This window comes from Haliotis rufescens, unplaced genomic scaffold (genome assembly GCF_023055435.1).
Source record: "Haliotis rufescens isolate VD_foot unplaced genomic scaffold, xgHalRufe1.0.p SCAF_8, whole genome shotgun sequence".
NCBI lineage: Eukaryota > Metazoa > Mollusca > Gastropoda > Lepetellida > Haliotidae > Haliotis > Haliotis rufescens.
The window spans coordinates 18,493,875-18,510,885 of record NW_025964372.1 but is presented as its reverse complement, the minus strand read 5'-3'; the positions used below and the strand labels follow the sequence as shown (position 1 = coordinate 18,510,885).

The 17,011-nt window shown below is 42.0% G+C and overlaps 1 protein-coding gene across 6 annotated transcripts in view; it reads right to left on the bottom strand.

Annotated features, from left to right (window-relative positions):
• The window catches only part of LOC124142467, a 94,020-nt gene that overhangs the window by 13,267 nt on the left and 63,742 nt on the right, over nucleotides 1-17,011 (bottom strand). For all 6 annotated transcript variants that reach the window (XM_048389613.1, XM_046510945.2, XM_048389610.1 and 3 more), the window contains one exon: nucleotides 9,045-9,239. In XM_048389613.1, coding sequence (XP_048245570.1) covers nucleotides 9,045-9,183 — 139 coding nt within the window. In that variant the 5' untranslated portion in view covers nucleotides 9,184-9,239. The remainder of the gene's footprint in view (nucleotides 1-9,044; nucleotides 9,240-17,011) is intronic.

Sequence of the window (17,011 nt, the reverse complement as noted above, 5' to 3'; positions counted from 1 at the left end):
ATATCAGGACAAGACACCTGTGTCTACTGTTTGAGACAACACTGAAAATATCATGACAAGACACCTGTGTCTACTGTTTGACACAACCCTGAAAACATTAGGACAAGACACCTGTGTCCACTGTTTGAGACATCACTGAAAATATCATGACAATATACATGTCTACTGTTTGACACAACCCTGAAAATATCAGGACAAGATACATGTGTCCACTGTTTGAGACAACCCTGAAAATATCATGACAAGACACCTGTGTCTACTGTTTGACACAACCCTGAAAATATCATGACAAGACAACTGTGTCTACTGTTTGACACAACCCTGAAAATATCATGACGAGATACATGTGTCTACTGTTTGACACAACCCTGAAAATATCATGACAAGACAACTGTGTCTATTGTTTGACACAACCCTGAAAATATCATGACGAGATACATGTGTCTACTGTTTGACACAACCCTGAAAATATCATGACAAGACAACTGTGTCTATTGTTTGACACAACCCTGAAAATATCATGACAAGACACCTGTGTCTACTGTTTGACACAACCCTGAAAATATCAGGACAAGATACATGTGTCTACTGTTTGACACAACCCTGAAAACATCAGGACAAGATACATGTGTCTACTGTTTGACACAACCCTGAAAACATCAGGACAAGATACATGTGTCCACTGTTTGAGACTTCACTGAAAATATCATGACAAGACAACTGTGTCCACTGTTTGACACAACCCTGAAAATATCATGACAAGACACCTGTGTCTACTGTTTGACACAACTCTGAAAATATCATGACAAGATACCTGTGTCTACTGTTTGACACAACCCTGAAAATATCATGACAAGATACATGTGTCTACTGTTTGACACAACCCTGAAAATATCAGGACAAGATACATGTGTCTACTGTTTGAGACAGCCCTGAAAACATTAGGACAAGACACCTGTGTCTACTGTTGAGACATCCCTAAAAATATCAGGACAAGACACCTGTGTCTACTGTTTGAGACAACACTGAAAATATCATGACAAGACACCTGTGTCTACTGTTTGACACAACCCTGAAAACATTAGGACAAGACACCTGTGTCCACTGTTTGAGATAAACCTGAAAATATCATGACAATATACATGTCTACTGTTTGACACAACCCTGAAAATATCAGGACAAGATACATGTGTCTACTGTTTGAGACAACTCTGAAAATATCATGACAAGACACCTGTGTCTACTGTTTGACACAACCCTGAAAATATCATGACAAGACAACTGTGTCCAGTGTTTGACACAACCCTGAAAATATCATGACAAGATACATGTGTCTACTGTTTGACACAACCCTGAAAATATCATGACAAGATACATGTGTCTACTGTTTGACACAACCCTGAAAATATCAGGACAAGATACATGTGTCTACTGTTTGACACAACCCTGAAAATATCAGGACAAGACAACTGTGTTTACTGTTTGACACAACCCTGAAAATATCAGGACAAGATACATGTGTCCACTGTTTGACACAACCCTGAAAATATCATGACAAAACACCTTGTTCAGTGTATGACACAACCTGGAAAAAAAGACACCCGTATCGACTGTTTGACACAACCCTGAAAATATCATGACAAGATACATGTGTTTACTGTTTGACACAACCCTGAAAATATCATGACAAGATATATGTGTCCACTGTTTGACACAACCCTGAAAATATCATGACAAGATATATGTGTCCACTGTTTGACACATCCCTGAAAATATCATGACAAAACACCTTGTTCAGTGTATGACACAACCTGGAAAATAAGACACCTGTATCCACTGTTTGAGACAACCCTGAAAATATCATGACAAGACAACTGTGTCTACTGTTTGAGACAACCCTGACAGTATCTCAACAACCTGTTTTGTGAACAACATACCCGGCTACTGCGACAGCTTCCCTTGGACCTCAGTGTACAGAACTGCACAGTGTGGTATTCTGCTACAGACACATATTGCCATAAAGTCACTACACATGTTTATCACAAAGCATGACACACTGGCAAATCTCAAAGCTCATCACAAATTATTAGCCATTCCTTTACACTTATTAGTTCTTGTCAAATGAAACATATCAAGAATCACCAATAATTCTGAAACATTGTGTTGAAAATATGAAAATCGTGTTCACAAATAGCATCATATGTTTCAAACGAAAAAGACAATCACACTGCAATACTTCACATCAAGGACATCACACTCAGTGATACAAAATACGAAACTAAAAAGTCCCTGAAACGATATACACTGAAGAGAAAGGGAGGCTGCACAAGGGTCTTTCTTTCCCCAAACGTCTTTTGATGCCAGCTAACTTACCCTCACATATGCATCCTAATAACTGCAACATCCCAATGCCTGATTCCAACAAATATTATCCGACATCAATTGATTCCGTTATGCTGAGAATAGACCCACACCGGGTTATGAAGTCTCGTCTGGGTCATTGTAATGCTTGGTTTGTGCCGACAGAATTGTAGAGAATATTGAAATGATTTGCATCCAGGGCCTGTACACTGCTCTGGGCATAAAGCATGATGATACGATGTATATCGCAGGGTTGTTCCCACATCAAAGGACCTGTCTAACCACGGACCATAATTACTCCATCAATGTGAACAGGATTTTTTTCTAATGTTGTGTGGAGGAAAAGAAAATTAACACATGTATTGGTAGCACAAAATACTGACAATGAAACAATACAACTACACTGGACTTAAATTGGACGTAAATCATGTTCAGTCTGTCTCATAATTACACTGTCATTTGTTATGTTCACAGGCAAATGTTCTAATTCCAATTCCAAATTCCCAGTTTCCAATGAAATATTCTGAAATTCCAAATATACTATTCAAAATATGTTAAGGACCACCTGATTCTTTCTTTAACTACTTTTAAGTGGTACATTACACGACATATCTAATCACTATTATCGGCAGTTTAGTGCATTATGTAACAATTTGAATTTCAGAATGTTCACATACAAATGCTACCGTATTATCTTGAGTATAGTGCACACTTTTTTTCCAAAAAAAACAGCTGTGTAGAAGGGGGTGCACATTATACACGCCATAATGAATTTTGATGTTTTTTCCCCCCCAATGCAAAGAAATTACCATGAGCACATAACATCGGAAATACCATGTCAACAAATCAATGGTGAAGTACTCAAATTAATCATGTATATCTGGACTTATGTTTGTAACTTATTTCATTAATTTTATTCAAAATTTCAGATACAATTTTTCCCGATACTTGGATCAAAATCCTTTAAAGTTATATCAATGGGTAAGTTTTAACCAAATCACAGGTAGATTCCAAGAAAATATGTGTACAGCTGATTGCTGGTAACAAGGTAATCTTAATCCCTGGATGTAAAACAATGCCTAGCAGAACAAAAAATTTAAACGGTAAATCAACATGTCTAGTGATTTTTATCTCACATTTGAAACTTGTTCTGACCAAGTTTCATATCACCCTTTCGTTTACCAGAAGGGGTAGAGTGTAATTTTTTTTCTGCTCATAATATTCGAAAATTTGTTTTTTCAAAAATACTGAATCTGCTAGAGGGGGGTGCGCATCATACTTGGGTAAAGAAAATACCGTGTTTTTATTTGCACCAGCCCAGAACCGATGTTAACCGGATCATGTGTTTACTCTCTGAATGACGAAGTAAATTACTTAACAACTGCTTAGGACTAAAGTAGTCATCTTCAGTCAAGGTGTTATCCTTAGCAAATGTTGAGTAGAATATCAGGATGTTTCATGGTGTACTTGATGAAGACAGGGATGGTACATTCCCATGTGAGTGAGGTGAAATGGGGTTTAACATCGTGTCCAAGATTATTGCACTTATTTGCGACGTGCATGCACACTTGTGTGGGTGTGTGTGGAGGTTCATAGCAGTACAGACTAAAGCCAATATTATACTGCTGGCCCATTGAGAAATCATGATGCAGATTAAAAGATGCCCCACTCAGACACAGTATACTGACTCCGAGATGACTTGTCCTTGTTTTAGCTCCTTAATGCAGAGCACAGGCCATGGTAACAAGTAGTGCCATCTTTTAATGTCTTTTGGTATGACCCCCGGCCTTCAACTCTCTGGGCAGACGCTCTACCACTAGGCCACTGAGGTGGTCTTCATTCCCAGGCATAAATGTCATATTTTGACCATGTAAATAATTCTGAGGGATAAACGTTATATTTTGATCTCATGTAAATAATTCTGAGGGATAAACGTCATATTTTGATCATGTAAATAATTCTGAGGGATAAATGTCATATTTTGATCATGTAAATAATTCTGAGGGATAAATGTCATATTTTGATCATGTAAAACATTCTGAAGGATAAATGTCATATTTTTATCATGTAAATTATGAGTAGTAGGTGTTATCTGCTCACCAGTCCACATATTATTTCCTCAATACTATTATAGACAATGTTGATGGATATAATAAAGGCAAAAATACACTGGGGGGCGTGGGGTGGGGAAGGTAGTGCTTGGATCATACATTGCATGTGGAGTCATGCACTTTACAAGTGAACTATTATTATTATTTTTCAAGAATGACAAATTTCTTATTTTATCCCCGGAATTGTTATACAAATATTGTTTTAGGCCCTCAGCCATGTGACTGACACAATGAACGGGCAGGCAGGTGGGTTTGCGGGCAAAGACTGAGTGAGTGCCATACTCAGAAAGAATTTCACAATTTGCACCTATGAGGGGAATTGAACCTAGGTTTTTGGCAATACAAGCAAACACTTTAACCACTAGACAACCCTGCCAAGGTGAGCGAAGATGACAACAACAGCTCGCATTAGCCATGTCACGATGTGCCTCTTCCTCTCCTGTATCTGCATGAAGAACCATGTCGAGTCAGCAAGAAAGTGAGGATCTTGCTGACAAAATATTGGACAGAGTGGTCATCCAGTCCCAACTGCATGTCTTTCAGTTATCTAACCGAGGTGAATCAATGATACTTCATCACACCACCACTTTCTGATCTCCACGAGATAAAAATGCACGGAACATCTCTCATAAATATCCTCCTGATTCTCAAAACCGACAAACTCAAATATACTCCTGAGATAAAACGCTTCAATTTAATTATAATGGTCGGTGTGTATCGATCTCAAACAAGAAGGCACCTCCTATCACGTTCAAACAACTTTGTTTCCCGGAGAACAGGCTTTTTCTTGAAAACATTGTGATTGCATCATTCCTGTGGCTATCTTCTGTAGCTCAACGCAGCTTCAGTGACCTTCCATGTTTCATCAGCCGTTTTGTTGCTTGGGGCTTCACAGAAAAGATTGAGTTGGCTGGTGTCAAGGGAATAAAAATCTGAATGAATCTGAATTGTGAAGACCACCACATCATGTTTGCCAGGAATATCATTGCTCTGTGGGTTTGGGGTTTCAGAATTTCAGTAACAAGATTGAGGTCTAATGACCCTTCACAAAATTTGAATACTTCAACTCCAGGGTACCTTTCAATGTCTGCTTCAACCTGTCTCAGTTTGGGCTTTGATCCCACAGAAACGTGATGCTTTCATTGTAACATAATATTTGGAACACTTTTCAGCAACAACCCTCGTTTACTCACTTGCTACGGACGCACGCACGCATGCACGCACGCACGCACGCACGCACGCACACACACACACACACACCCTCACTTGTTACACACACACCAGACTCACTACACACACACCAGACTCACTACACACACACCAGACTCACTACACACACACCAGACACACTACACACACACCAGACACACTACACACACACCAGACTCACTACACACACACCAGACACACTACACACACACCACACACACACCAGACACACTACACACACACCAGACTCACTACACACACACCAGACTCACTACACACACACCAGACACACTACACACACACCAGACTCACTACACACACACCAGACACACTACACACACACCAGACACACTACACACACACCAGACTCACTACACACACACCAGACACACTACACACACACCAGACACACTACACACACACCAGACTCACTACACACACACCAGACACACTACACACACACCAGACACACTACACACACACTAACTACACACACACCAGACACACTAACTACACACACACCAGACACACTACACACACACCAGACTCACTACACACACACCAGACACACTACACACACACACACACAGATCCATACACACAAACACATACACAGGGACACAAACCTCACTTACTTGTTACACCAACAGGCACACCTACACAGTTAAACCCCACACCCAACATCCCCCACTACACACACTAACCACACACCCATACACAGTTAAACCCCACACTAACCACACACACACTACACACAGTTAAACCACACACTAACCACACACACTACACACACACAGAGTTAAACCCCACATCCCCCACTACACACACTAACCACACACTACACACACACAGTTAAACCACACACTAACCACACACACACTACACACACACAGAGTTAAACCCCACATCCCCCACTACACACACTAACCACACACACACATACCCATACACAGTTAAACCCCACACTAACCACACACAAACTACACACAGTTAAACCCCACACTAACGACACACACTAACTACACACACACAGAGTTAAACCCCACACTCCACACTAACCACACACAGAGTTAAACCCCACATCCCCCCCACACACACACAAACCACACACACAAACCACACACACACACACACTCAAACACTCACACACACTCAAACACTCACACAGCCTTGTAGTTTGATAGTTTCAAACTCACCAGGGACAACTTTGTAGATCGATCTCCACACTCGTGCATTCACACAAATGAAATGGGCCATTACTGTCCCAGCAATTATGAAAAGCAAGATATCACTGTGCAACTACGAGCCACAAAACTGGCAAGGGAATAAATCTCTTTTATTTTTAGATTTAATAGAAGTACAAAACCCATGTCTAGTCAGCAGAAATCAATAAACAGCTGCAAATACAATCTGAAGAAAGGTTTTGTCTCTTTCTTGAAGATGTAAACAGTTGCAGGGAAAGCCTAAGCTACATTTGCACATGAGTGAGTGAGTGAGTGTTTACATGACAAAAAACAATAGAATTTCAGTGAATGATTGAGTAAATTGAGCATACTGCCACTAACGACAGTATTACAGCCACATTAAAGCATACTAGCTTATGCAGGAGAAAGCAACAATGAGATTCACATGATACCATGAGTGAGCGAGTGAGCGAGTGAGTGAGTGAGTGAGTATGGTTTTACGCCGCTTTTAGCACCAGTAATGGGCTTCACACATTGTACCCATGTCGGGATTCGAATCCGGGTCTTCGACGTGACGAGCGAACGCTTTAACCACAAGGCTTCCCGACCGCCACCATGATACTATGAAGGAAATGAAGCCTGAGTGTTGGTGAACAACACTACAACAACAAAGCTACCCAACTCCGTTCATGGCCAAATAGCCAGTGCGGCAAGCCCAATTCTTCCTTGTTTACTTCCTTGTTTACTTCCTGCCGATATTATCGTCTCCGATACAAAAGCCGGATTGACATTTCCTTCAATTTATCATGTTCCGTGGCAGAATATCATGTTGTGTGTGGTCAAATACACATCCACATGTAGCAAAATGTTGCAGTTGTGACTGAGCAACGTCACACGCTGTTGGGGTATGATGACATGCAATCAACCAAGGACACAAGACCCAGTCAAAGGATATATTTGCCCCTTATGACAAGTATTGGCTGCTGGGGACCAATTCTAGTCAGAATCCCCACGGGGTTAGAGATGGTGAAGGTGGGGTTCAGTCAAAACATACTAATAATAATACAAATACTAATACTAATAACAGACTCACACTTAGTCAATGAAAACATGTCTTTGAAATGATAAAACTATTTTTTTCGAAAGAACCTTTCATGTGGAATGAAGCAAACTAGACTTGGTTAATTTGATCTAGACTTGCCTAGGCTTTCAGTAAAAACAAACAACTAAAAATATAAACTCCACAGTCATGGTGCAGGACTAATAACAATAAATGCATACTTATTTTGCCCTACAACATCCCCATGGAACAAGAGTGAGTGAGTAAGTTGTGTTTAACGCCACTTTTAACAGTATTCCAGTTATATCGCGGCGTGTCAGCTTAATGTAGGAGAAAAGCCCAAAGTGATGCAGGTCTCAGATGTTTACCACTTCGTTTAAACCCACGAGCACTGGTATGGTGCTGACAAACCTAGAAACATAATCGGGGCAAACCGGGATTTGAACCCACAATCATAGGTTTCTGGCGTGTCCAAGGGACGCAATTCTGCACAGCGAAACGCGGTGCCTTAGAACACTTGGCCACCCATTGGTCAGGCTATACCATACAACAAACTTATCTTGCCAACATGTCTTAATCTACCATTGTAAAAGAATTAAAACAAATTTAAAATTGATAGAAAACAGGTGTTTGATTGAACTGAGGATAACTTGCGCTGTTTTGTGTCACTTTCATCATTTCACAAACAAAGTTTAGTTTTTTGCAAGATATCGGAGTATAAGGGATTTATTCCTCTCCTCAGAAATCCATGTGCAGCCTGCTTTCTTCATGGCGGGGTATAAGGGATTTATTCTCCCACTTAGAAATATATTTCCCTCCCAGGCAGGATACATAGCATTTTATCAAGATCACGTGACCCAATTAGATCTCAACACTCTGACATGAAGGGTATATAATGTCCTTAACATGTACCAGTGGAAACTGAACCACCTGTGTCAATGGTAGGATAAATGCTTCAAACACGGTATTTGTTTAAGTAATGAGTTGGAGGAGAGCAGTTCCAGAATGGAATGTGATTGCAAGTCCACAAAACATTTACCATATTGTCAACATTTTTTCCACTTCTGTGACAATTTCAAAAACCTATAAGCTACCGATGTATGAATGATTGAAACATACCTATTTTATTGCTCTTGTCCGTCTTTGCGAGAAGTTTCTGTGCTTGCTTTACTTCACGGTCGGCGGAGTCATCGGAGCTGTTTTTGGAGCTATGCTTACTCCTTCCGCAGCCCATGGTAGGCTCGGGTAGCAACCACATGGAGGCAGCAGTGTCGCCCCCTGGTGGCAGCACAAACGCTCGCTCTACTCAACAGTCTGCAAAACAACGATATAGCAATATATTTTGCTCTAAACATTTTATTTCAGGAAAGCAAGTGGATTGTCATCAGGCACATTTTGGGGATAAACAGTACATGTTTTCAGATTTGCCGGTTTCACCGAGTATTTGACGCCCGGATATTTCTTTTTGAACTGTCAGTGCTGGCTAGCTAAGAAATCCACTAAAAAATTAAAAGTCAGTTTTGTTCTTGAAGATTTGTTACTCTCATACATAGCAGACAATTCAGGAGGGAACCAAGTGGTCAAACCCTACCAGGTGTACTGATGCTGACATTCATTCAGAGATCTACCTGATGCTGATGTTCATTCAGAGATCTACCTGAAGCTGATGTTCAATCAGAGATCTACCTGAGGCTGATGTTCAATCAGAGATCTACCTGATGCTGATGTTCATTCAGAGATCTACCTGAAGCTGATGTTCAATCAGAGATCTACCTGAAGCTGATGTTCAATCAGAGATCTACCTGAGGCTGATGTTCAATCAGAGATCTACCATACTGATGTTATACCTAATGCTGATGTTCAATCAGAGATCTACCTGAGGCTGATGTTAAATCAGAGACCTACCTGAGGCTGATGTTCTGTTCGAATAGAGATCAACCTGAGATCTACCTGTTTCATACTCACAGGTAGAATAAAATCTGCACCAACCCAATCACGTTGTGTAATCCTTAAGGCAAATGTAGTTATTTCTGGTTTGATCTAACCACTCCTTCAAATGTAAAAATAACTAATTATAATCTCTAGTTTCCTGAAGAGAGACCGAGACCTAGAGCACGTCCTTGCAGGAGATAAACACTGTACAGGGAGATAAACACTGTACAGGGAGATAAACACTGTACAGGGAGATAAACACTGTACAGGGAGATAAACACTGTACAGGGAGATAAACACTGTACAGGGAGATAAACACTGTACAGGGAGATAAACACTGTACAGGGAGATAAACACTGTACAGGGAGATTAACTGGGCTAATTCAGGACCAACTTACATGTACAATAAGGTCATTAGGTGGAGGAGTGAATGTTGGTTTATGCCACAGCCAGCAATATTATGGCAGCCATAAGTAATCAGGTGTGGTTAAGTCAAAAATTGGTTCTCTACAGAGCAATGATCTCTGCAGCCAATGAGGTGAGTGAGTGAGTGAGTGAGTGAGTATGGTTTTACGCCGCTTTTAGCAATATTCCAGCAATATCACGGCGGGGGACACCAGAAATGGGCTTCACACATTGTACCCATGTCGGGAATCGAACCCGGGAATCAAACCCGGGTCTCCGGCGTGGCGTGCCAACGCTCTAACCACTAGGCTACCCGACCGCCCCTCAGCCAATGAGGAGATGACAAACAAGTTACATTGTTCCACCTTGTAGCCATCCAATCCTCCTTGGAACTTATGACAGATATGGGATACTAGGGTTCTATTGCCCTGGAGTCCCAGTTGGGATCAGTAGTAATTAGAGAGTATTGCAGGGAAGGAGGTTGTTTCAGTGAGTGAGTATTGTTTTACGCCACTTTAAGCAATATTCCAGCAATATCAAGGCAGAGACACCAGAAATGGGCTTCACACAATGTACCCATGTGGGGAATTGAACCCGGCTCTTCGGCGTGATAGGATAGCACATTAACCACTAGGCTATCCCGATGCCCCAAACTGTTTCAGTGGAGGTAAATATACATTATTGGACAAGTATTCTTACAGTAATCTGTGGACCCACATGGCACATAAGCCTACATAACAATCTTGTTTTGTCTATCCCTCTGACACTAAAATTAGATGTAGAGATAATTCACTGATAATACAAACAACAGGGAAGTGACAGGGAAGTGAACTGTTCTTCAAATGTAGTTTGTTTACTGTTTAACGTTGCACTGAGCAATATTCCAGCTATATGATGATGGTCAGTCAGCAATCAAGGTTGGACCAAATAACCCAGAGATTGACATGAGGACTGATCCACACAGTTGGGATACAATGACATTCATCAACCCAGTCAGCAAGACTGATGACCTGATCTGTTAGTCGCCTCTAACGAACAAGCATAGGTTTGGGGGGACCTCTGTTTTCACCTGGAATCTCCAAGTATCCATTTAAACCTTAACATTGTCTTCATCTCTTTCATGATAAAATCAGTTTTTAAAAAAACTTCATTGCTATCACATTCTTGTACTTTTTGGATTACCTTAGCCAAGATACAGGAGGTGGTGAGGTGAGTGAGTGAGTGAGTTGGGTTTAACGCCGCTTTTAACAGTATTCCAGCGGCGTGTCAGCTTAATGTTGGAGGAAAGCCTGAATTGATGCAGGTCTCAGACATTTACCACTTCCGTGAAACCCACGAGCACGGTTATGGTGCTGACAAGCCTAGAAACATAATCGGGGCGAACCAGGATTTGAACCCACAATCCTAGGTTTCTGGCGTGCCCAAGGGACAACTCTGTACAGCGAATCGCTGTGAGTGTGTGGGTGTCTGTGGCTGCTTGTACTAGTCCAGACTGATGCCAGTTTTATAGTGCTAGCCCACTGAGATACCATGCCGCAGGTTAACACGAATATTCCACTCAAACACAGAATACTGACTCCAAGCTGACCAGTCCTTGTTTTAGCCCTTAATGCCGAGCGCCAGACAGGGTAACAACAAGCATCATCTTTTGATGTCTTTTGGTATGATGCAGCTGGGGATCAAACCCCCGACCTTCCGCTCTCCGGGCAGAGCACGGAGGCAGTCCCAAGATGCAGGAGACTGAAAGACGCTTTGTGTCAGAGATTATTTCAAAAAGTTATTATTTCATCATAAGAAAACTTGAAATGAAATACCAACAAGAATGTTTGTTGGTTTTTATAAGGTTGGAAATCCGGGTTCAGGAACATCTATCCAGAAAAAAATAGGTATAGAAGCTAAAATCCAAAAATAGCAAGAACCCTTCCACTACATCCATACATGGTTTGTTTGTTTGTGATACTGCAATGTTCCTGACATATGCTTATAATAATCGAGTCTTGCCAGACAAGCCAATGGTTGATATTGTAAGCAGCATCTTACACTGTCTGCATGGGTATAATGACACGCAATCAACCAAGCCTGACCACCCGATCCATGATGTCACCACTTACGACCAGCATAGGTTAATGGGGACCTGTTCAACCCAGAATTACTAAATTCAATTTCAACAGAATCCTCATATGTCAGGATTTTTTCACAGTTGAAATCTGGAGATCAGTGCTTACCAATCAGCAGTATCATTAAGATGGCCACAAACTTAGCAGCATCATAAAGACGGCCACAAACTTAGCAGCACCATAAAGACGGCCACAAACTTAGCAGCAGCATAAAGACGGCCACAAACTTAGCAGCACCATAAAGACGGCCACAAACTTAGCAGCACCATAAAGACGGCCACAAACTTAGCAGCACCATAAAGACGGCCACAAACTTAGCAGCAGCATAAAGACGGCCACAAACTTAGCAGCACCATAAAGACGGCCACAAACTTAGCAGGATTACAAAGACGTCCACAAACTTAGCAGTATGAAAAAGACCTTACTGGAGTCGGAAACATTTGCATGATGTCGGAAACCCTTGTGAAGATTCCGCAATCGCCTTTAATGAAAATCTTGAGTACCTCGTTACGGCTTTAGCTCTGTCTTGTGCATGAGATATCTATTTGGTTAATGCATTCAGTTAATGCATTCAGTTTCTTAAGTTGTCATTAAGTGAAACTAATGGCCCTGGCTCACGCAATCCCCCAATATTATATTGAAAATTGTGTTTTAGATTCGTTATAATGTGATGACATAATGAAGGTTGTGTCATTATCCTAAAAAGAAGAAGATTTCTTTTTATCAACCCAGTTAGTAAAGTGATATTTGTCTCTGAATATAATATTCAGTGGAATCTGTCAAAACAGGACTGACTAATCCAGACCTCGGTCAATACCGCCCTAAATTTATGATCCCAAATTTACTGTGTTAATTTATCATCAAGTAAAATCTCTCCAACCGAACTTCCTCTGGAACAAAGGACCAAATTATCATGTAAATGATGCTCCCTAACCCTGATTATATTTTCACCCATCTCACTGGCACAATCCATTAAAGCTCAACACAACTAGCCTGGCTGAGCACTTAGTTTCAACCCTGTTTTCACCTTCGAAGCTTTCTCCAATTTAGGAATTAAGTTTTCACAAAACATTTGTTAAAAATTATGGATTATGAGTTGAATCAAAGGCTTGCAAGGGTATTTCTTTAAATTAATGTGGAAACATCACTGCCACAGGAAGAGCAGTGGAAGCAGCTCCTAGTAACATCTCACTATTACAGACCTTGGTCTACACCAGGATAAACTTTAGGCGCCACTCAAGTCCAGTTTGGACAGATTCTGCAGTATTTATATCACTACCATATTTTCTTGTGGATCGTATGCACTTCAGCATAACGTGCTTCCTCCATTCTTGAGAAGAAGTTTCTGGGAAAACTGCTATGCTGTGTATTGTTCAGTGTCAAAAACTTCATTGTATCACTACAGGTGAAATGACAGGAGATAAAAGACCTAATCAATGAAAGTGAAATTTGCAACAAACTAGACATGATGATTTACCATTTCAATTGTATTTCCTGTTATGCATGGCATTGTTTTACTTGCAGAGACTAAGATGTATTTGTTTTATATGCTAATCCAGAAATTATCAGGAATAAGCTGTGCACAAAAATAACACATATGTAACTTAGAAGAAGTTTGATGCAATCATAATGATCGGAAGAAACTGTATCTGTTTGTTTGTTTTTGACATCTCACTCAACAATATTCCAGCTATATGACAACGGTCTGTAAAGAATCGAGTCTGGACCAGACAATCCAGTGATTGACATCATCAGCATCGATCTATGCAATTGGGATACAATGACATGCATCAACCAAGTCATTGAGCCTGACCACACGATCATAGTCGCCCTTTTACGGCAAGCATGGGTTGCCGAAGACTTATTCTACCCCGGATCTTCAAAGGTAGAAACAGTATCTGAAACTATTATTTTACTCCAAATAAAATCCCAATCATGCAATTACCAGGTTATTAATCACTAGAATACCATGCAGTGATCGATTAAAGTTTACTCATTTATCGTTCTCAGCTCCCTGGGGAGTATACAACCCATAGGCTGCCTATGAGGCACTAGAAGGTTAACAGTCACATTACCATCTCCTCCTTATTGGTACCCATTCAATGCTGGGTGAAGAGAGGCATATTTCGACAAAGTCACTTGCCCATAGAGAAACCACATGTGTGGGGCAGGCCGAGGCCCAAGAAACTAAGGAATCAAGCTGCCAGTCACCCATCCAACTACTCTCTGGTGTAGTTGGAGTAGCTTCACCTTATTTGTGACCTGTGCGCTGTACACAAGAACAAGTACCCTAAAATACCCAATCACGAGATACAAGCTTCATTATTAACCCTAGAAGCCCTAATAACACAACACAAGGCTCTTGTACCCAAGGGACTAGAGAATGAAACCACAACTCAACATTCCATTCTTTCTGACACTGCATAGTTTATCATTGTAGGGAATAACACAGTGATATTGACCAGGGATGATCATGTGGTCATCTGCAAGTGACCAATAAAATTACTGCCTTCATTGATTGAAGGGCAACAACTGCCCTAATTGCTTGGCCACAGTGGTACAATTGCTCTTCAATCAAGGAAATGGACTGGTCAAATTTGCTTCTTGTAGACAAAATTGCTAATTGACTTGATCTCACCTTTAGCTTGTGATATGTGGTGTTTATAATATCTCTATGGGAAATCTTACAGAGGTTAATATAACTAGTTAACATATAGCTTTTATAGACTTCAGGCTGAGATTGGCAGTCGGAGGACAAAACAACTGGGTACTTGGGACCTACATGAGGTACTTGGGACCTACATGAGGTACTTGGGACCTAAATGGGTACTTGGGGTCTGCATGGGGTACTTGTGGTCTACAATGGGTACGTAGGGCCTACATGGGGTATATGGGACCTACATGGTGTACTTGGGTTGGTTGGTTTGTTGTTTAACGCCGCAATCAGCAATATTCCAGTTATATGCCGGCGGTCTGTAAAATAATCGAGTCTTGACCAGACAATCCAGTGATTGATATCATGAGCATCGATCCAAACAATTGGAATCGATGGCATGCATCAACAAAGTCAGCGAGCCTGACCAGCCGATCCCGTTAGTCGCTTTTAACGACAAGCATAGTTACCTTTTACGGCAAGCATGGGTTGCTGAAGACCTATTCTATCCGGGAATCTTCACGGGTCAGGTGTACTTGGGACCTACATGGGTACTTGGGACCTACATGGGTACTTGGGACCTACATGGGTACAAGGGATCTACATGGGTACTTGGGACCTACATGGGTACTTGGGACCTACATGGGTACTTGGGACCTACATGGGTACTTGGGACCTACATGGGTACTTGGGACCTACATGGGTACAAGGGACCTACATGGGTACTTGGGACCTACATGGGTACAAGGGACCTACATGGGTACTTGGGCCCTACATGGGGTACGAGGGACCCACATGGGTACGAGGGCCCTACATGGGTACTTGGGCCCTAAATGGGTACTTGGGCCCTACATGGGTACGAGGGACCTACATGGGTATGAGGGACCTACATGGGTACGAGGGACCCACATGGGTACGAGGGCCCTACATGGGGTACGAGGGCCCTACATGGGTACTTGGGCCCTAAATGGGTACTTGGGCCCTACATGGGTACGAGGGACCTACATGGGTACTTGGGACCTACATGGGTACTTGGGACCTACATGGGGTATGAGGGCCCTAAATGGGTACGAGGGCCCTACATGGGTACGAGGACCTACATGGGTACTTGGGCCCTACATGGGTACGAGGGACCTACATGGGTATGAGGGACCTACATGGGTACTTGGGACCTACATGGGTACAAGGGACCTACATGGGTACTTGGGCCCTACATGGGTACGAGGGACCTACATGGGTACAAGGGACCTACATGGGTACAAGGGACCTACATGGGTACTTGGGCCCTACATGGGGTACGAGGGACCCACATGGGTACGAGGGCCCTACATGGGTACTTGGGCCCTAAATGGGTATGAGGGCCCTACATGGGTACGAGGGACCTACATGGGTATGAGGGACCTACATGGGTACGAGGGACCCACATGGGTATGAGGGCCCTACATGGGGTACAAGGGCCCTACATGGGGTACGAGGGACCTACATGGGTACGAGGGCCCTACATGGGGTACGAGGGCCCTAAATGGGTACTTGGGCCCTACATGGGTACGAGGGACTTACATGGATACGAGGGACCTACATGGGGTACAAGGGACCTACATGGGTACGAGGGCCCTACATGGGGTATGAGGGCCCTAAATGGGTACGAGGGCCCTACATGGGTACGAGGACCTACATGGGTACTTGGGCCCTACATGGGTACGAGGGACCTACATGGGTACAAGGGATCTATATAGTACACAGGATCGCTATGGGATCAAGTCCTGTGCATCAGAATATTAAACACAAGCAATATTTCTGGACTCAAAACTTCTCATCCCTTTCATGTGTGACCACTGTTTGCCAGAGTTGCAAAATCCTAGTGCTGAAAAAAGAAACTGTTAACTAAAAAATAAACCAAACTCATTTCTTAATTTACCTATTTTCAAACCTTGGAGCAGGCATTTGTCTGATCAAAGCAACAAAAACGACTGTCCTAA